The following is a 27,405-nucleotide window of genomic DNA, read 5'->3' as shown; positions in this document are numbered from 1 at the left end:
CAGCGCTGCTTTCAGCACAACTCCAAACCCCGGCCCCCTACAAGCTGAAGAAAATTAACTCTATCCCACCCAAAACCAGCACAGTTGCTCAGCCCAGAGAGTAGATAAGACCAAAAAGCCAAGATCTAAGATCTTGATGACCCAAGACTTAGACTTGAGCCAAATCTAAGATCAGGCTTGAGTGTAAAACGCTGCACAGAGCTGTCCTGGGTGAGAAACCTAACGAGGGTGGTGGTGACAGCTCGGTGGGATGGGAGTTTGAATTTGGTAAGATACTGGGGGGGGGAAAGGGGGTTTGGAAAAAAACTTCTAAAAATCCAGTCTCCTGCACAGCGCATATGGTAGAATCATGATTGGTAATTAAAGCGTTGAAGGTCCTAGCGAGAAGCTGCTGCTTGCGGTTTGATCTGCTGGGTTTCTCTTTTCTTTTTAGATGGGGGGCCAGTTTCTGTCACTATCCCAGCCTCTCCCTTCATGCAGAAGCTTGGATACGGCACTGGGGTCAGCGTCTACTTGATGAGAAGGTATGCGTGAGAGCACGGGCGTGAGGTGGTGCTTGGGGCTAGGCATCTTTATTTTCCCTCTAGAATAATGTAGGAGATGGAAAGGGATTGAGCTCTGAGCAAAAAAAGGGGCAGGTGCTGCCTGCGCCCCTTCAAATGGGCACGGAGCTGAGGAAGGGGTGCGGGATTTCCTGAAAATGAGAATCGATAATAATCTCCCTCGACATCTCGATGGAGCAAAGCATTGCTATGCACCTCTGCAGTGTGCACGTTAGCAAACATGAGCTTGCTTTAGCACTGGTCTTGATTAATTCCACAAAATAAAGGCAGATGCTCTCCAGAACGGCTCCTCAGTGACCTGTGTGAACTTTAACCGTGGTGCCGCTTACAGACAGAGCGGTTCCGAGACGTGTGGGTTTTTCCATGCAGATCTCCCAGAGGTTTGTCTTGCTCCCCTTGGGCTATAAAGAAAATTAATTCCAAATGCAACAGGAGCCAGCAAAGCATCTATCAGCAGAGACTGAACAAAGAAGCCGAGATTTTGGAAAACCTCCAGCACCCAAACATTGTGGGTAAGTTTCCAGCACAGCCTGCGTCGCTTAAATTACAAATTAAACTGTTGGAGCCGAATCCGGAGCCAGGTGATGTGACATGGGGCTGCTGCAGGGTTTCTCTGCCCTCCCCGGCTTCGGAGAGGGGGCGCTGGGCTGCCTGCCCCTTCGGTCAGGCCCTTCGTGGACCTTAATTAAATTAATTTAGTCTTGCCCTGCCTGCTGAGGACCTGGAAGTGCTCCTGGACTGCCGGGGCAGCACAGTCGGTGGCAGAAGATGTCCCTTGGTGCTTCGTTGCCTGCTGACGCCGGCGTCAGTCGCTGAGAGGTGGCGATCCGGGGGGGTTCCCTGCCAGAAACGGTCATGGTGGGACTCCCGAGCGGCCGTGCGATGGGGCAGCTCCGGCCAGAGGAGACGCTGACACACCTTTGAGTAACAACTGGGGCTTTGTCACGCTCTTGGCACTCGGTGGTAGGAATATTTTGAGAAGCTGCTTTAGTCTGTGTTTAATTTCTGCTCTTATCTTGTCTAAAATCTCTCCTGCCAGTCAGAACAGCAGCTTTGTTTGACTTTCCTTTTATTTGTGCTTTAAACTGTCTTGGTATGGGCACTTGTATTAGAAATCCTGCGTGCAAAGAATTTTGTTTGTATCCCTAAAATGGCACATCTCGCTTCTGGCAGGAATTTAAGAGCAAAGATAGTCTTGACCTTTCACTTTGCAAACGTTTCTCTGCTTTTTTGTAAAAGGTCCCGTAAATCATTTACAGGCTAAGACTTTTGCTATACCGTTACGCAAGACTGTGCCATTTATAACTCCACCTGAAGAGCATTGTTTACAGACAGGAGTAAAACACGGAGGAAGGAGGATTACGTGATGGTCCGTATTCATGGACCTTGTGAAACAGCCCGTGTGAGACAGAAGCTTAGGCTTGGCTTTACCAAACGTCCCCCCGCCCGTTGTCGGGCATCTGCGGCTCCTTGTCTTTGCAGCCGGGGATGTCGGCCCTGCAGATCTGCTGCTCTCCTCCCTCCTTTCTCCTGCTTTTCTGTCCCACAAAGATTGGGGTAAACCTCCCTGCCCCGGCACAGGGTGCAAAGCTGAGCTGGGAAGTAACGAGTGGGGTGTCTGTGGGGTGTCCACGGACTTTCCTGTGGCTTCACCTCTCCACATAAAGCTGCGAGCCGGGTTCCCCCGGGATGGGAATGTGTTTGGGCTTGGTTACAGCCACCGGGGGAGCAGCACCAAACGCTCGGGCTCCATCGGGCTGGCAAGCACGTGGAAACGCCGCTGCCTGCTTTGGCTCTCTGACAAATCCATCTTTGTTGGAAGGTTACCGTGCGTTTACCGAGGCCAATGATGGAAGTATGTGTCTGGCCATGGAGTACGGAGGAGAAAAATCTCTCGGTGATTTGCTTGAAGACAGACGTGCAGAACGGTTGGGCCCTTTCCCTGCTGCCACCATTTTCAAAGTTGCCTTGAGCATGGCGAGGGGGCTGAAGGTATGTTTAACGTTCACCGTAGCTGTTCTCTGTGGAATCACATACGCTGGTGACACTGGAAAAATGAATGAATTTGGCGTGTGACATGGAGAGCAGACGCTGTGATATAAGGCCTTGGTGGGTTGGTTTTTTTTTTTTTTACCGGGGTGCTGTACAGACTCAGGTGAAAATTGAGCCCTGAAGCTTGAGATTGAAGTCATATAAAAAGAGATGCAACAGGGCTTTTCTGTCGCAAATGCTGGGGCTACCGGCCATCCCTGCTTGCTAGCCGGCGAGGAAGCTGGCTGCCCGTGGCTGCCAGCTTGTGTACCTCCCCTCGCCGAGCTGCAGCAGCCGTCACGCTGAGGCTGCGTTTGGGGGGAAAAAAGGGGGAAAACAGAGACTCAGCGGTGCTCTAAACCACAGCATGGCAGGGCCCAGAGGGTTGTGACCAGTGGCACAGTCTCTATTGGAGGCCTGTAGCGAGTGGTGTGCCCCAGGGGTCAGTGCTGGGTCCGGTCTTGTTCAACATCTTCATCGCTGACCTGGACAGGGGACAGAGCGTGCCCTCAGCACGTTTGCTGGCGATCCCAAACTGGGAGGAGAGGCCGACAGAGCAGGAGGCTGCGCTGCCATTCAGCGAGACCTGGACAGGCTGGAGAGTTGGGCGGAGAGGAACCCAATGGAATTCAACAAGGGCAAGGGTAGGGTCCTGCACCCAGGGAGGAATAACCCCAGCACCAGGACAGGGTGGGGGTGACCTGCTGGGAAGCAGCGCTGCGGAGAAGGGCCTGGACGTCCTGGTGGACACCAAGCTCTCCATGACCAGCGGTGTGCCCTCGTGGCCAAGGCGGCCAACGGTGTCCTGGGGTGCATGGAGAAGAGCGTGGCCAGCAGGTCGAGGGAGGTTCTCCTCCCCCTCTGCTCTGCTCTGCCCTGGTGAGGCCACATCTGGAGTTCTGTGTCCAGTGCTGGGCTCCCCAGTTCCAGACAGACTGGGAACTACTGGGGAGAGTCCAGCGGAGGGCTGCGAGGATGAGGAGGGGCCTGGAGCATCTCTGGTGTGAGGAGAGGCTGAGAGAGCTGGGGCTGGTTAGCCTGGAGAAGAGAAGGCTGAGAGGGGATCTGATCCACACTTATCAATAGCTAAAGGGTGGGGGTCAAGAGGATGGGGCCAGACTCTTCTCAGTGGTGCCCAGTGACAGGACAAGGGGCAACGGGCACAAACTGGAACACGGGAAGTTCCATCTGAACATGAGGAGAAACTTCTTCACTGTGAGGGTGACCGAGCCCTGGGACAGGCTGCCCAGAGAGGTTGTGGAGTCTCCTTCTCTGGAGAGATTCAAAACCCGCCTGGATGTGATCCTGTGCGACCTGCTCTGGGTGATCCTGCTCTGGCAGGGGGTTGGACGAGATGATCTCCAGAGGTCCCTTCCAGCCCTGACCAATGTGGGATTCTGTGGGGTTCTGAGCCTCACCCCGGCTATGCCAGCGGTCAGGGTAAAGTCTCAGCTGCCCCGGTCGTGGCAGCGAGTCCTGAGCTATTGCTGCTGAGGAGTTGCAGCCCTGAGCTCCCGGGATCACGCAGATGTGTGCTGGGCCATCAGCTAAGGCTCTCAAGTGCCTGTTCCTAGGGGCACTTTGCTAAAAGCAACCCTGAGCCTCCAAAACTAGGCTGGCTGGAACAACCTGCCCCATGTTTTGTACGTGTTAGAGGTAGGTGTTGACCCATCCTTGAGGTTTTAAAGCTAAATATGTTCAACATGAAGAATTTGGTGCTTTTTTGTCCAAATCCAATGGCTCCTCCTGCCTCTCCGTATCTGTAAGCAGGCGTTAACAGCTCCTCTCTGCCTCTTAGTATCTTCACAATGATAAGAAGCTGCTCCACGGAGATATCAAGTCTTCAAACGTGGTTGTTAAAGGTGATTTTGAAGCCGTCAAGATCTGTGACGTGGGAATGTCCCTGCCCCTGGACGAGAACATGACCGGTAGGTCGGGCTGCTGGGAAGGAGACCTGAACACTTGGTGACTGCCAGAGCTTGGCTCTGGGAGCAGAGCGAACACATTTACCCTCCCGTGTCCTCGGAGGGAAGGACCGGCGAGTGGTTTGCACTGTGCGTGGGTGAAGGGGATTTCTGGAAGGTCCAGCTTTAATTCCCCAGGCCCGTGACTTTGCTCCCGTGGGCAGGAGTGCCCATTTGTATTCTGGCTCAGGCCCTGCTGGACCCTGCTGAGGAGATGCTCTTGCCAGAGAGTTAAATAAATGAATCTTTCTCGTAGGTCTAGAAAGACGCACGATCCAAAAGCAAGCGTTATAAAGGCTTCATGTAAACGAGAAGCAGATGTCTAATGGCGTCGCGGCTTGGCTGTGAACAGCGGGAATGTGTTTGGGTTAATTACAAGAATGCTTTTCTCTGCCGCTTTACACAGCGCTTGGGCCTGCGACAGCCTCGTAATTTATAAAGCTGCTCTATTACAGTTTTATTAGTAGCTGTTCCTTTTTATAAGGAGCGAGAGAGCTGGAGGCAGCGCCCCAGCGTAATCTCCTGGAGAGGAGCGTGGTTAAAGTATCGGTGTCTGGGCTGATTTAAGAGGAGGAAGTCCCCTCCACCCAGCTTTGCCTCCTCGTGGTCTCAAGCAGACGATGAGCACCCACTGACAGTGAGGACGCTGGGTCCCCATCCGCGTGGCAGCCAAGGATTAAAGCGCAACAGCCTGTGAAGCGTTGAGGGATTTCGGCGTTGGCTTCTCGTTACAAGCCGGGCTTTGAAGATCAGTCCCGCAAGTGAAAAAGTTTCTTGGAAGAGCTGAGATTTGCTGACAGCTTGGGAATTTGTTAGGGAGAGTTTTGAGCGCGGGGGAAATGTGGCACCTCGCTCTTGGCAGCGGGGACGGAAGGGATCGAGTCAGAGCTGGTGCTTCCTTCGTCATGCTGGGAGCCGATGGCCTCAACTCTCTCGAGGCTAATTAAGATCAAGGAGGCGTTAAATTGAACAAAGCGGTAAGAACTTGGTTTGGGCTGGAGTGAAGAAAACAGGAGGGCTGCCTGGCTGGCAGGAGGCACCGTGTGGTGGAGACCGATGGAGGGCTTGGTTGGCTTCGTCCCTCATCTGGGGAAGGGGTCCTGTGGGTGCTGTCACCCCAGTCCTGCTTCCCCGGGGGGGGGGGACAAGCCGAGAAGGGGAAAAACCTGGGGAAAAGGCAGATAATTTCTCACTTGTTCATTGCGGGGGGTGTCTTACGGCAGGGTTAAGCTACAGAGCACGGCTCTGGCCTTCAGGCCTTCTCCCCAAGCTCTGCGTGGCCTCAGACGTTCCACCCTGAAATCTCCTTGCGGAGGGAGAAGCACGAGCCCTGCTGTGTCTGGCAACTGCTGCAGAGCAAATTCGCAGGTTCCGGGGAGGTTTGAGACTACGCAGATGCAAAAGAAAAATAGGTGCAGGCCCCCAGAGGCTCGTGCCCTGTGGCCTTGGCACACCCAAGTGAACCAGAGGCTAAATCCCCACTCTGGAGAGAGCTGTGGCTGCAAGTCCCAGCAGACACCCGAGCTGTGGTTTTATTCCTTCCAGTGAGCGACCCGGAGATGTGCTATGTTGGCACCGAGCCCTGGAAGCCCAAGGAGGCTCTGCAGGATGATGGCGTGATCACCGACAAGGCTGACATCTTTGCTTTTGGGCTGACTCTCTGGGAAATGATGACCCTTTCTGTGCCCCACCTCAACCTGAGCGACGACTCTGGTGATGAAGGTTTGTTTCTATACCTTTTCAATCCCTCCAGGGATGGGGACTCCACCACTTCCCTGGGCAGCCTGTCCCAGGGCTTGACAAACCTTTGGGGGAAGACATTTCTCCTCATCTCCAACCTAAACCTCCCCTGGCACAACTTGAGGCCGTTCCCTCTTGTCCTATCGCTTGTTCCTTGGGAGAAGAGACCGACCCCACCTGGCTGCACCCTCCTTCCAGGCAGTTGTAGAGAGCGACCAGGTCTCCCCTCAGCCTCCTGTTCTCCAGGCTCAGCACCCCCAGTTCCCTCAGCCGCTCCCATCAGACTTGTGCTCCAGACCCTGCACCACTTGGTTGCCCTTCTCTGGACACGCTCCAGCACCTCAATGTCCTTCTTGGAGTGAGGGGCCCAACACTGAACTCAGCACTTGAGGTGTGACCTCACCAGAGCCGAGTACAGGGGGACGGTCACTGCCCTGGTCCTGCTGGCCACACTAGTTCTGGTACAAGCCAGGATGCTGTTGGCCACCCTCTCGTTTGGGGTTAGACTGAGCAGACAAGGCAGGGGGAGCAGATGGCACCAGCAGGGAGGGCTACAGCTACACATCTGTGCCCTGGAGCGATGCACAGCCAAAAATGACATGGGCTGTGCTGGGAAAACTCCTCCTGCTCCAGCCTTCATGCTGGCACAGACCTGCAGGCTGGTTTGTGTTTTCTAACTCAGTCTCCAGGCAGCTGGGGGATTTTTCCTCTCTCCTGCTCTCAGCATCTCCTGGCTGCAGAGCTTTTTCCCAGCAGCTCTGCAGGGGTGACTCAGTTATTCTGCTGGGAAAAAGGGGTTAGATACAGCTTCAAAATAAGTGATTTAAGGCGAAGGGAAAGTAATGATGTATCCCAGGCAGTAATTGGTGCCAACATTGACCACCAGCAGGTCGAGGGAGGGGATTCTGCCCCTCTGCTCCGCTCTGCTGAGACCCCCCTGCAGTGCTGCGTCCAGCTCGGGGGTCCCCAGCACAAGAAGGACATGGAGCTGTTGGAGCCAGGCCAGAGGAGGCCACGGAGATGAGGCGAGGGCTGGAGCACCTCTGCTCTGGAGACCTCAGGCTGAGAGAGTTGGGCTGGTTCAGCCTGGAGAAGAGAAGGCTGCGGGGAGACCTTAGAGCCCCTTCCAGTCCCTGCAGGGGCTCCAGGAAAGCTGGAGAGGGGCTGGTGCCAAGGGCAGGGAGTGACAGGCCAAGGGGCATGGCCTGAAGCTGCAGGAGGGGAGATGGAGATGGGCTGTGAGGCAGAAATCCTTCCCTGTGAGGGTGCTGAGGCCCTGGCACAGGGTGCCCAGAGAAGCTGGGGCTGCCCCTGGCTCCCTGGCAGTGTTCAAGGCCAGGTTGGATGGGGCTTTGGGCAAGCTGGGCTAGTGGAGGGTGTCCCTGCCCATGGCAGGGGTGGCACTGGATGGGCTGGGAGGTCCCTGCCCACCCAAACCAGTATGATTCTATGATTCTTGCACAGATGAGTCTTTTGATGAAGACTGCTTTGACGAGGAAGCATATTACGCAGCCCTTGGAACCCGCCCAGCCCTCAACATGGAGGAGCTGGACCCATCCTACCAGTGCATGATCGACCTCTTTTCTGTCTGCACCAACGAGGACCCCAAGAAGCGTCCCTCTGCCGCGTGCATCGTGGAAGCCTTGGAGGCAACTCTGGCCTAGAAGTAAAAGCACTTAAGCTCCCGTGCTGCAGAGCTCGGGGACAACACAGTTGTCACATTACATCTGCCTTAAAGCTCTTCCCTTGTTGTTTGTGTTAAATTAACAACTTATTTGTCACCGATATGTTAAAAATACTTTTTTTTTTCTTCTTAATCTGTGTGGAAGCAGTGCTTTCCCCCCCCCCCCCCCCCCCGCTACAGCACATGTGTGTCCCTGCCCTGTACGTGCAAGGTTTGGTGAGGGCTCTTGAGTAAAGTATTTGTGTTCCTGAGGTGGTTGGGGACAGCAGCCCCAAGCTCAAGGAAAAGTTTTCCTGACCCAACAGGTTGTTACGCAGAGTTGTACCACAGTAAAAGAGGGTATAGGGTCAAGAAAAGTCACCACTCTTAGGGATTTACTGAAGAAAACACTGCCAGCAGGGAATTCCTGCTAAAGAGGTTGCAACACATACTTGTCCTCCTCCCCCCCAGCCACTGCCACCTTCTCCTCCAAACTCCTCAAAGTAGGAGAGTGCTGGAAGCATTCCCACATCTCTGCACAGAAACACGCTGGAGCAGCGGCATTTCTCACATTTTATTGAGCAAAGGGCCCTCGTGCCAGGTTCCCCTGCAGCAAAACACCGGGGGTTTCCAGGTCTTCCACCCTGGGGGAAATCCTGCCACAAGTCCGTCGTTCTAAGACATCTCATACTCTGCGCATACATTTAGCAACTGGTTGTACTAAGAGAGCTCAGAATTACATACCCCCACATCCGGGAGAAAACAGCCATCTTTATATTAATTAAACTTTTTAAAGAAATTAAGTTACTTGCAATAAAATTTCATTTCAGAAGAAAGAAACCTACCCCAAATCCAAACAAGGTTCCACGGCACACGCTAAAACACGACACAACTCTGTACACAAAGTGACACGCTCTCCCCCAGCTCGCTCACAAGGGGAGGAAGAACAAAGGGCTCAGCAGGAAAACAGCGTTTAGCTAGGTACCAACGCTCAAGTGTTATTTTAAGCAAATTATCTCGGATGATTTCAACAAACCTCAACTTGTAATAATCAAGTCGAATCAGTTGTTATAAATAAAGTTGTAAACAAGGAAGTTAGGGGTTTGGCAGTATTTCGTTGCAAACAGCTTGCCGTCCGGCGTCGGGTCGGAGAAGGCGATTTCGTGGGTGCTCAGGTAGCAGCCGTACATGAAGGTGCTCCTGAAAGAGAGAGCGGAGCTATCGGCGCACCGCGACCCGCTGGTACCCGCAGCCCTCCTCTGCGGGGAGCTGTTATTCCTCCCGTCACTTCGCTTTCAAACCAGAGGAGATCGCTGCGAAAGGCCAGCTTGCTCTCTCCGATTGTGGCGCACTCGGGAACCATTTTAAAATTAGCGAGAAGGATAATGTAAAACCAAAATACAGGCAGGAAAAAAAACCCAAACAGAGTTTTTGATGGAAACCCAGAGGTTTCAGTTAAATATCTTGGAGCGGTTCATGAGCTAAGTCCACCACGGCAGTGCCAGGACTCTTGTGGGCACCCAGAGGTCACCCAGGTTTGGAAGGCAGCACATCAAACGCTCACACACTTTATACGTCTGTATTTTATATACATAGAGCCAGCAGGTATGACACAAAGATGCTAAGTGCCACTACAAGCTCGTGGACTACCAAGCTCCCCCTCAAGGTAGCCCATATTAACAGACAGGGGAAGTTTTTAAGTCTTCTTCCCAGTTTGGTCTGAGCTTGAAAAGCTCGGAGTTTCCTGCCTAGAAAAACCCAAGTGTTTGGGCCCATCAATTTGTCCAGTAAAAAAAAAAATAAAATAAATGATATTTTGTCCCAACAAGCAGAGCTTCTCTTAGAAAATCCAGTCTGTGTAGCTCTGCATACCGTTATACCCAGCACTCAACAGCCTGGCCCACATTTAGTTTATAAATAAAAATATTACTTAAATATTACATATACATAGAACATCTGTCCACTTGATATCCTTCCACTGTGGAGTGGGGATTTCAGACCTGCTTAACGATACAGATTTATCCTTTTCCCTAAGTTCCTTCTGAACACTCTTTGCTGCAATCATTCTCCCTCCCCCAAGGATCAACCCGCGGCTCCGCGCTGCCCTGAGGCCGCTCCCTACCTGACCACGTCCACCATGCGACGGGCGATGCCGTTCCTGCGCCTCGGGCCGAACACCCAGATCCTGCTGACGCCGCAGACGGCGGGTTCGGGCTCCGTGGAGCAGCGCCAAGCCCGGTGGTGCTGCAGGGGGTCCTGGCCGGGGGACGGCGCAGCTCCCGGCTCAGACAGCACCCGGAAAGCCTGCGGGGACAAGGGGAGGCATCGCACTGCTCCCTCCCGCCGGGATGCAGAGCCGCGGGCCTTCCCGCGCTCCCAGCCTTGCCTCCTGCTGTCTCTTACAGGGCAGATCACCACGTAAACAGCTCCCAAACCCGGGTCGGATGGAAGCTCGCAGCCATGCAAACTCAACTAACTCCTGCCAGCAACATCGCGCTCTGAGAAAAGCACAAGCTTTTCCTCGACTTCTTTTTTTTAAAAATTTTTTTGGGGGGTGGGTTTTTTTGTTTATTTCCTTAGTTTTATTTTCCCTCCCCATCCTGCGCAAAGCCAGGATTTCCAGTAAGACAGGCTTACGCAAACAGTCCCTGTTATTAGCCTGCAATTAACAACACATACCTGCTTGATTGATTCAGCCACTAAGCACCCAACAATCATCTTCTCGTTGGACACAAAGCAATATATTTTAGTCTTGGCTGGGCAGCTCAAGGGAACTTGCTTAAATCCCAGTTCATTATCTACAATTTCTTGCACATCTTCTGCCTAAGAAAACAAAACCAGAGAGAGGTGTGTTAGGAATTAACGCGTGCATTCTTTGACTCTGGCGTGAAACCTGTCAGAAAGGGGACTTGTTCCCCCAAATAAGCCTGTGCTTACACAAGATCGGGCTCTAACTGCGTAGAAAACATTAAAGAACAGGCTCCCACTCGTGTCTTTGCCCATCCAGACCTCTCGCAGAGCGCACCTGCCTCTCAGCCCAGCCTCGGGACGGAAAGGACCGGGTCCTGTTGGTCATTTAAGGACAAGAGCTTCAGCGCAGGGTTCAGATGTGCCAGGGTGGGTGTCCACAGCAAGCCGGATTGCTGCCCCGACCCCACTCAGCTCTCCTGTTCACTGGCAAGCGGTGTGCGATCACGCACCAAGGCAGTTCCAGGAGCTGAGCCAGTAGAAAGCTAATCTACAATATAACCCCCAAAATAAACAAACGTGTACCTTCTTGACAGCGTATTTTGGGTCATTTGGAAGAATCAATACAATTTTCCCATCCCAGAACTCTGCCACAACTCGTTCTTTCTTCCAACCCTGCCACAGAGGGGAAAAAAGAAACCCAAACAAACAACGAGTTAGTGGTTTAGCAAGAGAAGGGAAGTGATTCAGTGAAGATTCTGGCAGATGAAGGTGTAATCTGAACCACTTCAGCTTTCAGGAATAAAGTCAAGCCACATTTATCAAACCGATGAAGGCAGACGCTTGCTGGAGCTGCCAAACTTACACTTTAACCTCCCCTCTGGATGACAAAACATTTGCCTGCAGCTGTCTCAACTTCGTACCTGGATATCCCAACACCACTTCCCCCCCCCGTCTTCCTCAGCCGAGCTGCGAGCGCAGCCATCGCCTTACCACGTATCTGAGTCCCTCGAGGAATCGCTCGTGGTGCTGGATGTGCTGGGCTTCGTCCTCGGGGCTAGCAGCCGTGTAGATCATGCCGCACGACTTGCAAACTACAGCACCAAAATGCTTCTGACCGGCATCCTAGTGAGAAACAAAACCAGTTAAGCACTCTGAAGCCATTCAAAACCACATTCAGTTTAAAGAATGAGGTTGAGAATTGGTTCTAGTAATGATCATCAAAGATCCAAGTATTTGTTTTGATTTGAATTTGTGATGGGGAGGACCAGCTTTTGCTCATTTGCAGAATATTTGGAACTATGCAGCCTAAGTTATCCAGGGAACACAAAGAATGCATTATTTGGAACGAGCCTTGAAATAGATGAGCAACATCCTCACTGAGAAAACAATGTACAAGAGCACCACAAAAAGGTAAACTCTGTTTAGTCTTTTCATCTTTTACCTAAAAATAACCTCGTTTTTATCTCTGTCAGTACACAGGGAGGGGAAGAGAAGGAACTGAATGCCAGCTGCGCAAGCAAACAGCAGATTGCCCTCGAAGAAGCGTTGGGAAGCAAAGCTGAGTTTGTTAAGGACTCGTCTTATTTCCCTGCACTGGCTGCTGCTGCAGCAGCTCCCTTCCTTTCCTGCGCCCCGGTTCGGGCTTCCCCCCCGTGTCACAGCACCCACAGTCTGTCCCTGGTGGGCCCAGCAGTCAGACATGCCGCCGAGGCGTGCCAGGCAGGGTTGGAGCTCGTGGCTGGCCCGCCGGCCGCGTTCAGGGCGGCCGAGTACACGCTGCTGCTCTCCTCTCAGCGCAGACACTCATCTGGGTTTCCCTCTTCCACAGGGATCAGTTTTCACAACACAAAGTACACAATTTGTATCTGTGAGGTCTCAAATTTGACAGAAATCATCCAAATGGTGCTAGAAAGGGCAGATCAGCAGACAAGAACGATCACATAAGCCCTGATCCCACAGGAAACAGGCTTGAAAAAGTCTGCATGTCACCAAGTGAGAACAAATGTTTTACTAAAAAATTACTCATCACTGAGGGTGTATTTTCTGGAAACACATACGCGCAACGGCTACATGACACGCAAACCTCGGTAACGTTGTTTGGCCTCCAAACTCAGTACTCCACGCTGAAGGGCAACAGCAGGAAGGCAGACATGGAGCTACCAAAGAGGCACCCGCTCACTAACGGAGCGAGCTGCGCTCGGGCTCAGCTCTGGGTCACACGTTCCTGCTCCCGCGCTGCCCCGGCCGACGTTTGCCGCTGGGATTGCGGTGCTGCGCTGACTCTGCTCACACAGTGGGCCAGGAAGCCGTGGGAAAGGAAAATTATCCTATAGCATCCATACATGCTTGGCTGAGTTCCCCTTTGCTTTGGGTTTTTTGTTTGTTTTTTTTAAAATATTATGTTCCTTAAATCACTTTTGAATTCTAAAATGTAATAAAGCATTAGTCCCAGGGAAACCATAATGACCTATTTCCCAGCTACCACCTTCTCCGTGTCTAGTGCTAAATATGTTAATCACTGCCCTGTTACGGTCGTTGCAGCGTGGTTGGTTTGAGGTTTACACGTAAGGAAATCTACTTAATGGTTAGCCTCAAGATATATTTCTTGTTTCCTCACTACCAGGTCACCCAGAGGACCCCACACACCCCGAGGGGAACCTTACAATGATCATCTGATCTCTGGAGCGCTTGCAGAGCTCTTTCGCCTTCTTGCTTTTCTGTGAGGTGTGAGATGTTTTTGCAGGTGGGCTGGACCCAAATGGAGAAGTCAGTTCATCCAGCACAGTCTGCGTCCTGAAAATCATTTCAGAGAGAGGTGAACACCAGTTGCTGCAGGCAAAAAGGTTAAAATTACACGTTGGGTAGCAGGGCAGGGTAGTGACTCTTGTTACAGAACACCCTAAACTAAGCCAGGTACAGCAAAGCTGCGAGAGCTGTGGTGCCAGCTCCTCTGGGGGGAAGGAGGGAAGGAGAGGGGCTCTAGGAAGAGCCACAACTGCATCAGAAGTTAAATAACTCTTGATTAAGCACCCCTCTCGCTTCCCCAGCCATCCCATTTCCAGGATATTGGAAATTCAGCAGCTCCTTGAACAAAGGGATACCTAACAAACTGGGAAGCAGAGGGCCAGGTCCACGGAAACTGTGGGTGAAGAAACTGGTGCCCAAGTCCAGCAGCTCCCTCCTCAAACCGCCGCTTCTGTGCGACTAGACACCCAAAATGCTCCTGCGCGGGCTCAGGGGTCTTGGCAGCGAGCCGCGCAGCTCTGGCAATCCTGCACCCGAGTCTGACTGGGATGCAAAAACCCCAAAAAGTCTCACCTAAACAGTCCCACATCTGAAATCATCTTACAAAGCTCCAAGCGTTCCCGTTCTGTGAGGAAAGCTGACTACACAGACTGAAGCAAGGCCGTGAGGAATTCTTCCTGTTTAGATCCAGACACGGAAGCTTTATATGACTTTTTAGGTTTATAACGTGGGCTGCAGCGATAGGGAAGCACATTGTCAGGGGTGTTAATAATTGCACAGTTTTTCTACCCTACCTTTAGACTTCTGTACATAAAGGTGGTATTTCTTAAGCAATCAAAGTGGGAAATCATAACTATTGTGCAGTGAACCTTAACATGGAACTAATTTAGAGATACAGCAAAAATTTTATAGTTTTGGATACTAAGGAGAATTTCCAAAGCAGGGACTTCATGCAGGAAAAGCTTTTGCTCATCAGCTTCCCAAGAGACAATTGCAAATCCAAGACTGATTTTCAGTTAATCACAAACACCAGGATTTCCACATATTCCAGGGTTCCACTTGCACCACGGAAGGTATTTGAAAAGCCACATGAGGAAGCAAAGCAAGTATTGCAATCAGATCCCTCTTTCAACACTTCTGTGGCAGAGGACTACAGTAGCGCGACAAGTTTTGGAAGGTTTATTTTGGCTCTTTTAGGAGCAACTTTAAGTGGGATTTTTTTTATGTTCACAATAAACTCGGCTCAGAATGCTTTTATTGTTAACAAAACGCATCAAGAAGTTGATTCAATATGGGAGAGGGATTAGTAGCTCTGGTTCTTGCAGGGAAAAACAAGTCTTTTTCCACTACAGGTCTACAAGTACAGCAGCAAATTAATTGAAGAAATAATCTAATCGGAAGCACAGACACCAGGTAGTACAATTACACCCTACAAGTAAAGCATCCCAGTGCTTGCAAGCAATTTATCAAGATCGTGCTTTTTACAGAAGCAAAAAAGCAAGTTTCGCACGCTCATGCTTCACTTCCATCACACAGAGTATCAAACATTGCCCAGCAGGCCTACAAAATACCCACTCAGGTGTGCATGGGAGAGTGGAAGAGAAGCCGGTGCTTCCGTTAATCCTTTCCACCCATTTTTATTAGAAGTCCTGTCTTGTCTTTGGCACCTAGATCAAAACTGAGCATGCTGCTGTACTAAAATTTCTCAGGGTGAAAAAAAAAAAAAGTGCAATACAAAACACACCCGAGCGGTGTAGTTAGTGATCTCTGCACACCAGGCGATGCCTGCAGATCACACAGATACTCGCCGGAGTGCTAACAGTGTTGGTCTACGTTAGCCATGGCACTGTAATAGTTACAAAAGCATATCGCAGGGAGAGTTACTACGGAAAAGCAATGAACTGGATGGCAGAGAGAGATCAGTTTGATGCTGAATTTAAAGAACATGGGTATTCTACACCACCAGCACAAGGCAGGTAAACAAGCCTTCTGAAACCCGGTTGACATGCTGAAGGGAAGGGGTGCCATCCAAGGCGAGGTGGGACCGTGCAAACCGCATGAAGTTCAACCGGGCCAAGTGCAAGGTCCTGCACGTGGGTCGGGTCAATCCCAAGCACAACTCCAGGCTGGGCAGGGAATGGATGGAGAGCAGCCCTGAGCAGAAGGACTTGGGCTGTTGGGGGACGAGAAGCTCACCATGAGCCGGCAACGTGCGCTGGCAGCCCAGAAAGCCACCCGTGTCCTGGGCTGCGTGTCCAGCAGCGTGAGCAGCAGCAGGTCGAGGGAGGGGATTCTGCCCCTCTGCTCCGCTTTGCTGAGACCCCCCTGCAGTGCTGCGTCCAGCTCGGGGGTCCCCAGCACAAGAAGGACATGGAGCTGTTGGAGCCAGGCCAGAGGAGGCCACGGAGATGAGGCGAGGGCTGGAGCACCTCTGCTCTGGAGACCTCAGGCTGAGAGAGTTGGGCTGGTTCAGCCTGGAGAAGAGAAGGCTGCGGGGAGACCTTAGAGCCCCTTCCAGTCCCTGCAGGGGCTCCAGGAAAGCTGGAGAGGGGCTGGTGCCAAGGGCAGGGAGTGACAGGCCAAGGGGCATGGCCTGAAGCTGCAGGAGGGGAGATGGAGATGGGATGTGAGGCAGAAATCCTTCCCTGTGAGGGTGCTGAGGCCCTGGCACAGGGTGCCCAGAGAAGCTGGGGCTGCCCCTGGCTCCCTGGCAGTGTTCAAGGCCAGGTTGGATGGGGCTTTGGGCAAGCTGGGCTAGTGGAGGGTGTCCCTGCCCATGGCAGGGGTGGCACTGGGTGGGCTGGGAGGTCCCTGCCCACCCAAACCAGTCGGGGATTTGATGATTCTAAATCTTTAGCTCTGTACAACTGTAATAAGCCAGTGCCTTCCCAAAAAGTGACTCATTTCAGCAGTTTAAAAATTAATACTGTAGGCTTAACCAGTAGAGGACATCCCGCGTGACAGACAGGAGAGCTGCTGGTTCCTGCAAAAGCCACTGGTTGGCCTGAGCAGCGACTGACCTGCCCCACCAGCGTTTCTCAACAAGGGACCCACAGTTTAACTGGCCCAGTTAAATATAAAGTCGAATTTTCCACACGCTGTAGCTGACGTACACAAACTTAGCTCAAAAGGTTGCTTGCAACACAGAATTGCTTCAAGCATGGTAAGAGCACCCACGCCAGAGCCAATGCTGCTGTACTGGGAGGTGATGGAGGTCTAGTAAACTCCTAACACGCATGTTTGCCATCTATACAAAAGTAGTATAAATGAAAATCCCTCTACAGGGCTCAAAAAACACCAAGGCTGTGCTATCATTGGTGATTAATATATCCTGAAACAGTCCACCTTGTTCTAATGATTTTACCATTAGCAACAGCTAAGAGAAAACTATTATTTCCTTTTTAGTAAAAAAAAAAAAAAATTCAGCTCAATAATATGTACAAATTCACAACTAAAATGTCCTACAGAGAGTAAGCAAGCATGTATTTCCTTATTCACGGGCTAGAATCCCTCTAAATCAACACAAATGTAATTTTTTTTTTTTTAAATGACAACAAAAAAGCCACACAAACAAACCCAAACCACCCTCAGACTCCCAAACCTTACAAAGACTGGGAGAAAGCTAAGCTATTATATTAAGAATTAGTATAATTCAAGAAAAAAAATTATTTTGCAGATGTGACACTTGTGATTATTCTTGGAGAGACTTAGTAAAGATCAGCCTACCTTTTCTTGCTGGCGGGGGGTGCACTGAATATAGGGTAGACAACAGCATTTGAAGGAGATGCTGGAAAAAATGAGTGAAATTATTGTGATTTAGAATCCTTTTTAGTTGCAGAATACATTGATACATGGAAACAGAAATTCAAACACCAATAAGACTTCAAAATGACCCACAACAGTGAAATTGAACTCTATAGACAAGAGTTGTGAGTACTGGGAAGCTGTTGATGCTGCAGGATATAAAAGTTATGTCCATGAGTGGTATCAAGCCATAATTACCTTCAATCCACTTAAGTGACATTGATCAGGCTCTCTGGTGCTTTCCCTTCTCACATTGGAATTATGAAGCAGAAATTTCTGCTGCAGTAGTTTAGTTTTTCCATAGCTATTAATTAAAAGTGCTAATCAAGCACAGGTTTCTCCATTTTCCATTATTTTGGCTGAGACAGCCTGAATCTACAGCTGCTTCATCCTGGGATGAAGCTGGGTAACGACAGGCTCAGCACTAGGTTACAGCACACAAGCTGTAAGCTTTAGGATAATTCAGCAAAGACTTTGGTAAGTAAACCCAAGCAAATGATTAGTTAGGATTATATTTTCCCTCAAGTGTCAAAAGTTTAGGTACTAGACTGCTTTCGGCTTTTATATTTTGACTGCGTTCACAAACAGACAGAGACTTTTTAGGAATTACAGTACCTAAGTAGAAGAGCGGCCCTAACAGCCTCCAAAAAAACATAGCATGAAGATGAACCAGTTGTTTCTAGGAAACAGGACACAGTAAAAAAGTCTCTTGTTAATATCAGTAGCGGGAAAGCTGGTGAGGAGTCATGAAGATGACACTAATAAACAATAAAAAGCCTATGGCTTCCTAGAAATGCAGGAGCTTAGAGGGCCAAGACACTTCTTGGGAAAGGCCTCAGCAGGCAAATAACGTCAGGCAATCTTTCCTTTATAAACAGGTGGAAAATGCAGTAAGAGGAGTCTTCAACACAGAGCTGGAGACAGCAGAAAGAAGAGGCTGGCAGCCCAGAGCATGCCACCGCTCAGGACAAGGAGGCATGGAGAAATGGTGACCTTCAATAAAACATTTCACTATGTTCCAAAAGTGGATAAATAAGTTCCCATGTGAAGCGAGACTAAAGACGGGGGGGGGGGGGAAGCTCAGGAGTGCTGGCAATTTCCTCAAGAAACAGATGAAGACCAGATGTGTCAGAAAGAAGTGGAGTAAGAGACAAACATGGCTAAACCATGATTCCCCCCCACACTGGAAACTCAAGGAATCACAATGGGAATAGAAACCAGGGGAGAGCAGAGCAGCAACACAAAGTTCTGAAAGCAGAAACGCCAAATTGCAACACGAGCTCAAGCTGGGGAAGGCGACGGTACCAGGAAAGTGTCCTGTAACAGCAAGGGGAAAACCCAGGGGTTTCAGCTACCAAGAGAGGAGGAAACACTAAAACCAGATGACACAACATTTGGTGCCTTTTTATATCAGTCATCAACAAAAGACTTAGTTGTGATGAGATCTTTTCAGAGTGGCAAGGATTGGATTAACCCAGGGCTGCTGAGGCTAGAACAACAAACGCTGCCTATTTTTAAAAGGGAAAAACGGAGAAATCAGGAAATTAGGATAAAATAAGATGACCTCACCTTCTGCAAACATACTGGCACATGGTAGTGCATACTTGGAAGATGAGACAGCAGGTAGAGGCCAACACATTATTTTGCCTTAATAAAATAATATTTAAGCAACATATTTTGCTTTTGTTGTCACTTGTTATTCCCAAGAGGAAAAATAATAAATGTCTTAAAATTAACATGTAACTTCTGAAAATTTCCTTGTGTTAGTAGGGAAAGAGGGTCTCTGCAAACCAACCATAAGAAAAGGGGCAAAGTAAACTGGGAGGGGGGGAAAAATATCCTATTCAAATAATTATCGTTAATAATTCATTGCTGAAACAAAAAGTGTAGAGTGGAGTTTCCTCAGTGACCATCAGGAGTAAATAATAATATATGCTTATAACTTTGTAGATAATAACCAGCACAGAGGGGCATTTAAGAGTTTAATTTAAAAAGCATTCTTACATTGAAAATGGGCAGAAACACATAGATTGAAATAAGGATAAGGTGAACCACTATACTTAACAAGTTGGGGCAAAATAACAGAGGGATCATCCCTCTCAGGTTACGGTCAAGCCAAAGGCATCTCACAAACACAAAGTTTCCCATGTAAACTTATACATTCACTGCATGTCTAATATATTAATTAGTCCCTTCTTGCTAATTAGTGCTGGTTAGGCTCAGATGGAAATCAGTTTGGGAGTACCATAGCAGGAAAGACATGGCTCAGCCTGGAGAGAACCAATGAAGAAGATGCCTAAAAATCAAGATTTAAAAAAGAAAGATGAAAGAATCGAGGTGCAGGGAGAAAAGAATGGTGAAAAGTGTAATAGTAGGTTTCAAAAACAGTAACTTCCCAAATCTTACTGGGAATAGGCATGTAGTAAACCAAAGAGGAAAGACATCGGGATAAAAACCAGTTTACGTACTGCTAACACTAAACCAGATTTGTCAGAGACACAGCAGAACCTCCAATGTTACTGTCCAGCTTATTTAAACACTAAATTATAGGAGGACCTGAGAATTCAGCAGATTTGATCCTGCTGGGGACAAGCAGGTAACCTAAGAGATTTTCAAGTCTCTTCTGCCTCATTTTCCTATACATAGGCCAAAATACGTATAATCCAACTTACCTCCCTTATTCACCTTCGGTGGAGATTGGCTTGAAAGAATAACGCAGTCATCTGACTCACAGCTTGTAGAACTGATTTCACCAACATCCTATAAATTAAGACAATTTTTTTTTTAGGGCAAAAAGGAAACTCTCCAGTTAATGAAGTTCTCAGCAGCTACAGAACCACATCGAGTTCAAGGGACCTTCACAATGAGCATTAATTGACATTATGAAGCGGTACCAACAGCTCTTTTTTCCAATAACGAAACGCGGTCTTCACAAACTACTCATCTGACCGCTATTAAAGTTACACCTAAATGCTGAATTTGAAAGTGTTGCTGAAAATGTTGCACAAGGAAAAATTCATTTCCTGCAGGTTACTCGCAGCCTCGAGGCGTACCAGCGACATTTCTCATCTACCTGCCTTTGGCTACTGTAAGACTAAATTCAGCTTATGACAATGATCGCAGATTTCGATTCTCAACACCTTGACACCTACACATGCCTCTGCTTTTGTTTTATTGAGGGACATGGGGGTTTTCCGTTTGTTTTTAGATTAAATCTGAACTGTAGAGATTTGTATCATTTCTTCACCTTAGCATTTCTGGGACTCTGCTTCATTCTCTGTCTACAACCGTGCTTCTTCCTGACTTTTGGAAGCCTGTCACATGGAAGTCTCTCGCAAATGTTCTATGAAAAATTAAAGCTTGTCAAACTGGTTTTTTTGCCTTGAATTCTGTTCATTTTGTATATGATAGTGTATTATTTCCCATCTCATCAGGAAGCCTAGACAGCTACCAGGTAGAGCAACCGGCTGTAGCAAAATCTGAGACTAGATGAAGGCCAAACTTGGTCTGTATTCAGTTTGCAGTAACGAAGTCACTCAGTCCCCTTTTCAAACACTCCATGCTTCTGGTTAACCTCTGAGAAATAATTTGCCAACACAAAAAATTGCCATCACAGCAGAATCAAATGCTTTAAAGTTGCATTTTCTTTTTACTGCACGTGCAAGATTAGATTGCACGAGCTAACATTTGTGTTTTATTAATGCTGCATAGTAAAACTATATTGACAATCAAGTCAGGAATGTGAGAGAGACACTAAAACAGTGCAGGTGAACAAAGGAGACAATAAACTGTCCTTTATTGAATGGACACAGGAATATAAAACACATTAGCTCTATAAAAACAGCTTCCCATCTCGTTCAGTGCTTCCTTTCAATGCTCAGTATAAAATACTGAAGTAGTATTCCACAGGCTTTTCCTACATTTCAGGTGCCAGAATGCAACAGCGTTAAGTGTGATGAAATGGTTTGCAAACCTGTTCTGAATTTGTATTTTACTGCTGCACTCGTTCCATCGCCACCCTTACCTTTCACACGCGTTAGAAAGCAAAATCCACATCCCAAGCTAAACAATTCTCTAGTAAATCATAAAGTTAAAAGCGAGCAAGCATTAATGGCTCAGGAATAAGCGAGACTCATTGCAAAGTTTAACCATTCCAGCACTGCTAAACATATTTGCACAAGAACCAAACGTGTGTTTAAAAAAAACCCCAAACCAGCAGTTTTCTATCACCAGGAGTATTGACTGGTAAGGTAGCGTATGCCTCTTCAGTGATAATACAAAAGGGTTACAGTTCTTCAGACACACAAAAACTCACTGTTGGTTTGTTAAAGCATGAGAAACCAGGGCTTAGTCTGGCTTCCTTGGAGAAGGGAGCTGCAGAATTAGCACACAGTTCCTGCTGAGGAAAATAATCACTAAAAAGATAATCCCAGACCAGCCAAAGCCTGCTAGCGCCACTTGAATTACAGCACAGGCTGTACCAGCAAGCAACTTCTTGTGACCCAGGAGAAACCTCTAAATAAATACAGACACTCTAGAAACAATTTTGCTTTCTCTGTCCAATTACTTCACTGGCTGAGAAGTGTGTGGCTGGGGAAAAGCAAAATTGGCTTCCAGGAGCAAAGCAGAACTCTTGAGAAGCACCTCCTTCCTCTGGCTTTGAGCAGGTAACATTTTGCAGAGTTTTATTTAGGGAAAACGCCCAGACTGCAGGCTCACAGCCTCCCCCAAAGCTCAGCAAGGTCAGACTTGGCATGTGTTACAATTATTAAAACAGAAGAAAAAAAGGAAAAAAAAACAAACACAAAAGGACATTTAAAAACTTCTTTTTCAGCCTTGCCTTTATCACGAGAAAGAAGATACATATGGTCTTTTGCAAAACATCCTGCAGAAAGCTTTCCCTTCAGCTGTCGTAAATGGAGTATTTCACTGCAACAGAGAGCTAGCAACCGTCGGGGACACCGACAAGAACTTCTGAAGGTTTATCACAGTTTTGTGCCTTCATAAGGCAGGAATAAATCTGTGAAAGTCTTCCTAGGCAAAATCCACTAATATAACTAAATAAACACTCTATGAATAAGTGGAGCATGCGTTACTTCCACCTTGCTCAGCGAGCTCCGTGCGTGTCACCCGAACACCTCCACGGGTCTTGGTGTCGCCACTACTTACCCCATCCCCTACGTCACCGTTTCCCAGGGCTGCAGACTTGGAACTACAAAAGGGACCAGAGGGGCTTCCGCTTTTCTGCGGAGATGTTTTTCCTTCACCTGCCGAATCTCTCCCTTGATTTACACAGCTTGTAAAGTGCTCTCCATTTTCATTTTCCTTCTTCTGAGACACAGAAAGACTTCTCAATATACCACCCTCCTCAAGAATTTTGTTTTTATCAGCTGAATTTGATTTTGTAGTTGGTGGTGGTCTGGGCTGATTGTTTTCTGGCAGAGATTTGGGGAGCTCCTGGAGAGATTTAGTGTCTACAACTGGTTTTTTAGAGTGTGATTTCTTCCTGGCAGAAAAGAACGCTGCTCCCAACTGGAGTTTCAGGGCTGGTTTAACTGTCATGCTTAGGACTCGGAAGGGCGAATCCATCTTCTTTTTAATTAGGCAATTCACATTCTCTTTCTCCACACTGGGTTTTCCCGCTGGCATCTCTCCCTTTGCCTTCCTCAGCGTTTTGGGGACAGTTTTGCTATGCTTGGAGTTGGTTGTGTGCTTGGTTGGCTTTGAGCTTGTATTCCTGCTCAAGTTCATGTTCGTCTTCTCAGTCCTGCTGGCAGCTGGGAGGTTTTCATCCCTGTTCCTCTCACCCAAAGAGCGGTTCTCGTTCAGTTGTTTCCTCTCAAGAGGAGTAAGGTATCGCTTTTCCTTGCTATAAAAAGACACTGCAGGCACAAGGGACTTGTACATGGAAGCGGGTTTTGGGGATACTTTCCTTGAGGACTCCCTCTGCATGGCTGTGGGAACACTGGCTGTCTGAAGGGGGGAAATATCCAGCCTCCTCGACAGAGCCGGCTTCACCGGAACAGCCTCGTTTTCTTTCATCTCATCGCTGGAGCTAGATGACCATTTTATTTGGGAAGCAAACCGATTATTTCTCGATTTCTTTAGTGGAGACAGACCTTCAGCAAAGCCTACCATCTTTTTTTTCACAGGGGTCTCAAAGGCTAAGGATGAACTGTAAAAATAATTATAGAGCAAAACATCACATATACTACCGAAAGCTTTTCAATTATTGTTTTGCTTAAATAACACTTAATTTTCACTCAGCCTAGTTGCCTGTACTGGTATATGCCCTGTATCAAATAGAAATCTCAAATACCAAACTATAATATACAAATATCAAGACGCTTAAGACTGTCTCTCTATTCTCCACTTTTTTTTTTTTTTAAATACCAAATCTATTTTCTTGCCTGAACTTGTTAAAGTACCTGGGAACAAGAGTCATTCTACTTTCTGGAATGCTGCTGACAGGATCAGCACTATTCATAATTAAGGAGAAAAAAAATAATGTTTGGTTTGTTCCAGGAAAACTGTGTCAACTCAGATTTGCACCTGTGAAGAAGCTTGTGCATCCCTCACCCCTGTATGTAAGACTGATAAAGCTGGGGGGGTTGTATCGCAATATTTTATTGTGCCGGTTTCTGAAAGGCACACACGGAAATCTCATTCTAACAGCTGTTTCAGAATGTAAAACCTCATCAGTAGATTGCTAATAGGTTCTGAACCTCCCGCCCAAAAGGAGATGATAACACTAATACCACCACATTTATGCGAAGGACACGTTCAGCCGTTCCCGGGGGTAACATATTTGGCACACAACATAGCGAGGCATTTCCTCAGCCAGTATTTACACTTTATCTCAGGAATTTGTCCTTCTAATTCAGACATCAAACTTCACTCTTGGTCTTTTCCCCCCGCCCCAAGAAATATTTTTGTGGGAGAAATACAGGACAAGCCTGAGAAAAATCTGTTGGCCTGGCAGAGTTACAAAAGAATGAGAAAGAAACTATTCTTTTGGATTTAAACTCAGCTTTTTGTTTGTGGTCAGTGGCTTCTCCTTCATTAGATTTAGGGGGAAAAAAAAAAAATTTATAGTTTTTTAGGCATACGTAACACAGGAACTATTTTTCTATTAACACTAGAAGACTATTCAGATAATTTGTGCAGACCTTAGTATTTCTGTACTGTATATCCAAGTCTTTCCAAGAGGGAAAAACTGAGGCTTTACCACAAAGAAATGCAAATATCAGGAGTTTTATTTCTGAAGTTTCTAAACAACCAGTTTTTAGGTTTCTACTGGTTTTGTGACTTAGGGCTAGGTCTGTGTGTGAATGTCAGGTACAGGTACATGCACCTGACAGAGGTGACTGCCAAAACAAGTTACCTTACTTTAATAAAAGAAAGGGGAGAAAAAAAGCCCTAATGCACTGTGTTAATGTAGGCCTGCAAAGTATCAGCTCAGTGTAACAGCTTTTCTCCTTTCTAATTCTGTGCTTTGCTACAGATTGAAGATCATTCTTAGCTTGGGTTTCCCTATAGATTAGATGAAATCTCTGGAGATGCTCAATACAATATAAAAACGTTATAAGTCACTGAATAATAAACTGGGGTGATGCTACCTGCATCTCAGAACCATATTAGGTTTTTTCCACTTTACATTAAAAGCTCTCAAGGATTTTAAACATCTATTTTATTCTACATGCAGCAATTAATTTCTTTCTATAGAAAAAAAAAATCTATGAAAAGTTAACGTACCCATCGGTATCAGAACTACGGCTCCTTTTCTGTGGGGTAACAGCTGCCATGTCTTCACCAGAGCGCCTACAAGAACATATTTTTAATAGTTTGAAATTGATTTCCAGTAAAAAATAAAATTAAACAAAAATAAAAAAGTAGGAAAGAAGGAAGAAAAGGTGGGGACTGGGAAGAAGACACAGAATGGAAGCAGTTCAGGCACGACAGAGACTAGAGTACCGTAGGGCTGTGTTTCAGCTGAGCGTAAGCCATAAAACAAGTGCACACAGAAAGGATCTTCCAGGTCAAGTCCAATTCTGTCATCATGGACAAACACATCCTAAAGTCCCATCTCTAAAACGGAGTCAGGTAATTCAGAAATGCATTTTACTTTCTGTCTCTTGCAAAGCTCATTCCAGACCTCACTAACGTTTCTCCTGCCTATATTGACGGTCAGTTTATTCCCGCGAGGGTTTCACGTTGGCATTTACCTTCCAGCCGAGACAGCTCTTTACCCGACAGACTGAGAGAGTTTCTCTCCCAGCTTCCATCTTGCCAAATACCATAAACCACACTTTTTTTTTTAGCCTTCATTAACACAGCAACCATTTAAACCAGTTTAACACTGTTTGTTCTCTCTCTTCCAGTTTGAGATAATTATCATTCAACATTCACCTTTCTGGTATGTGGCGTTTCACAACCGAAACCCCAGAAGAAACAAATACCCTGTATCCAAGAGGACCAATAATATTCATAAACTTCTAGAACAGCAAAGAATAATTTATTCAATAATCTGCTAGTAGGGGGAAGTTCCTCCTAACCTGCCTGCGTTAAGGTGTTGCTGGTTTTGGGGAAGCAGTGACCGATGACAGCCCAGACAGGACAACCTGGGACCACCAAGCACATGAGCAGTGACAGAAGATGGAGCCAGGAGCTGCAGCAGGAGTTGTACAACCTCAGCACAGAGCAGCGCTGGCAGAGGGCAACTTGAAGAGAGGGCAGGTAACGCTTTAGAAGCACAGGGCAACAATAACAAGCCTGAAGGTACCTGGGAAATGAGATATCAGGTGCAGATGAAAGAGAGAAGATAAGACAAGGACACACTGTTGGCAGGACAGTCAAGGCGCGCATGTGGAGGAAGGAATCCTTACAGCTTGCACTAGTAACCCAGGATCCAGCTCTCCACTGCCAGCCCCAGCCACCCACACCCTTTCCCAAAATGTTCCCAGCCAGCCCCTCACTTCAGTGTTGCATCACACCTTCACCCCAGCACCCCACAGGCACCCTGCAACCTAGGGGTGCACCAGCCCCTTACCCCAGCACCTATCCACAGCGCCCCACACCTCCCAGAAGCCCGCTCCCCACACCTCACCTGGCACCAGGGTCTGGCCCCATGCTGCCTGTCTCCCCCCTCCCACCTCCCCCAGTCCCCCACGCCACCTACACCGCTATGTGGGGCCTGGTGCACCTCAGCGCCGCACCAAACCCCCACCTCAGGGTCCCACAGCCCCCACACCACACCAGGCCCTGGGCACAGGGACCCCCTCACCTCAGCCCACACAGGCACCTCAGAAACGCACCAGGCCCTGACACCCGCACCCCTCGTTCCCCCTAACACAAACCCCACGTCTCGACACAACACCGGACCCCCACCCGAGCGTCCCCCCGGCCCGGCCGCGCTCCCTCACCTCAGCACCGCCTCCGCCACCAACACTCCCGCGCCTTCGAACCCGCGCGCCTTCTCCCGCCCGCCCGCTCTCCTCTTTCCATTGGCCGAGCGCCTCATCACTCACACGTATTTCATCGCCATTGGCCTAACTACGGCGCGCCGCTTTGCACCCGCCCTACTTGTTTTCCAGCCAATCAGGTGGCAGAATTCGCCACACCCCTTCTCTTCCCAGAGAGACTCCAATTCCCAGCGTGCCTCGCGAGGACGGAGCCGCCTCCGGGCCGCGAGGACGTGCGAGGGCTGATGGGAGTTGTAGTCCGTACGCGGTGCGGGCTGAGGCGCGGGAGGCTCAAGGCGGGTGGCGGGCAAGTTTTACATATGAAGGGACGGAGCGAATGGAGACGCGTTTGCAAAGGTTAATGGGGTGCCCAGCTATGCTTTTGCTTTTAAATGGGCCATCAGAGCCCTGCTGTGAAGCATTTCCATTGCCTTGGGCTACACAGTCTGGGTGACTCCCCCCTTCTCCCTCTTTGGAGCGCGATACCGGTTCCCTCTGCTTTGCCTTCTGTCCGGGGCCTCCGAAAATGCCGGCGGAGACACCCCTCGGGGAGGCCGCTGCGGCGTGAGGGGGCCAGTGAGGGATTCAGGGCAGCGACAGCTCCACCGAGGCTCCTTGCTGAGGTCCTCCCGTGGCCACCAGGCATACTCCGAAGGCCATTTACGTCTAGCCAGAAAAAAAATAAATAAAATTAAACCGTGACCAAGCCCACCGCACTCACAAACCGAGCTGGAGGAGCTTTG

At 48.7% G+C, this 27,405-nt stretch overlaps 2 protein-coding genes across 7 annotated transcripts in view; one reads left to right on the top strand and one right to left on the bottom strand.

The window, feature by feature from the left end:
- The window catches only part of PBK (PDZ binding kinase), a 10,094-nt gene extending 1,551 nt beyond the window's left edge, over window positions 1–8,543 (top strand). The window contains exons 3-8 of the mRNA XM_054819331.1: window positions 434–524; window positions 933–1,075; window positions 2,386–2,555; window positions 4,393–4,522; window positions 6,104–6,280; window positions 7,763–8,543. Coding sequence (XP_054675306.1) covers window positions 434–524; window positions 933–1,075; window positions 2,386–2,555; window positions 4,393–4,522; window positions 6,104–6,280; window positions 7,763–7,962 — 911 coding nt within the window. The 3' untranslated portion in view covers window positions 7,963–8,543. The remainder of the gene's footprint in view (window positions 1–433; window positions 525–932; window positions 1,076–2,385; window positions 2,556–4,392; window positions 4,523–6,103; window positions 6,281–7,762) is intronic.
- Window positions 8,522–27,405, bottom strand: ESCO2 (establishment of sister chromatid cohesion N-acetyltransferase 2). 6 transcript variants are annotated; one of them, XM_054819309.1, is made up of 12 exons: window positions 26,729–27,405; window positions 25,757–25,983; window positions 24,957–25,022; window positions 22,371–23,376; window positions 19,874–19,961; window positions 17,124–17,184; window positions 13,316–13,445; window positions 11,643–11,774; window positions 11,235–11,324; window positions 10,641–10,784; window positions 10,084–10,265; window positions 8,522–9,161 (listed from the first exon to the last, which is right to left on the bottom strand). In XM_054819309.1, the coding sequence occupies exons 3-12, from the start codon at window positions 25,004–25,006 to the stop codon at window positions 9,023–9,025; spliced, it is 2,022 nt and encodes a 673-aa protein (XP_054675284.1). In that variant the 5' UTR covers window positions 25,007–25,022; window positions 25,757–25,983; window positions 26,729–27,405; the 3' UTR covers window positions 8,522–9,022. The 6 variants fall into 6 exon arrangements, with proteins under 6 accessions (XP_054675284.1, XP_054675286.1, XP_054675282.1 ...); XM_054819311.1 differs by lacking the exon at window positions 26,729–27,405 and adding an exon at window positions 26,624–26,714; XM_054819307.1 differs by lacking the exon at window positions 25,757–25,983.

The sequence above is a fragment of the Grus americana genome, chromosome 3 (assembly GCF_028858705.1).
Source record: "Grus americana isolate bGruAme1 chromosome 3, bGruAme1.mat, whole genome shotgun sequence".
Taxonomy (NCBI): Eukaryota; Metazoa; Chordata; class Aves; order Gruiformes; family Gruidae; genus Grus; species Grus americana.
The sequence above is the reverse complement of the archived record's forward strand: the minus strand, read 5'-3'. Positions and strand labels throughout refer to the sequence as shown.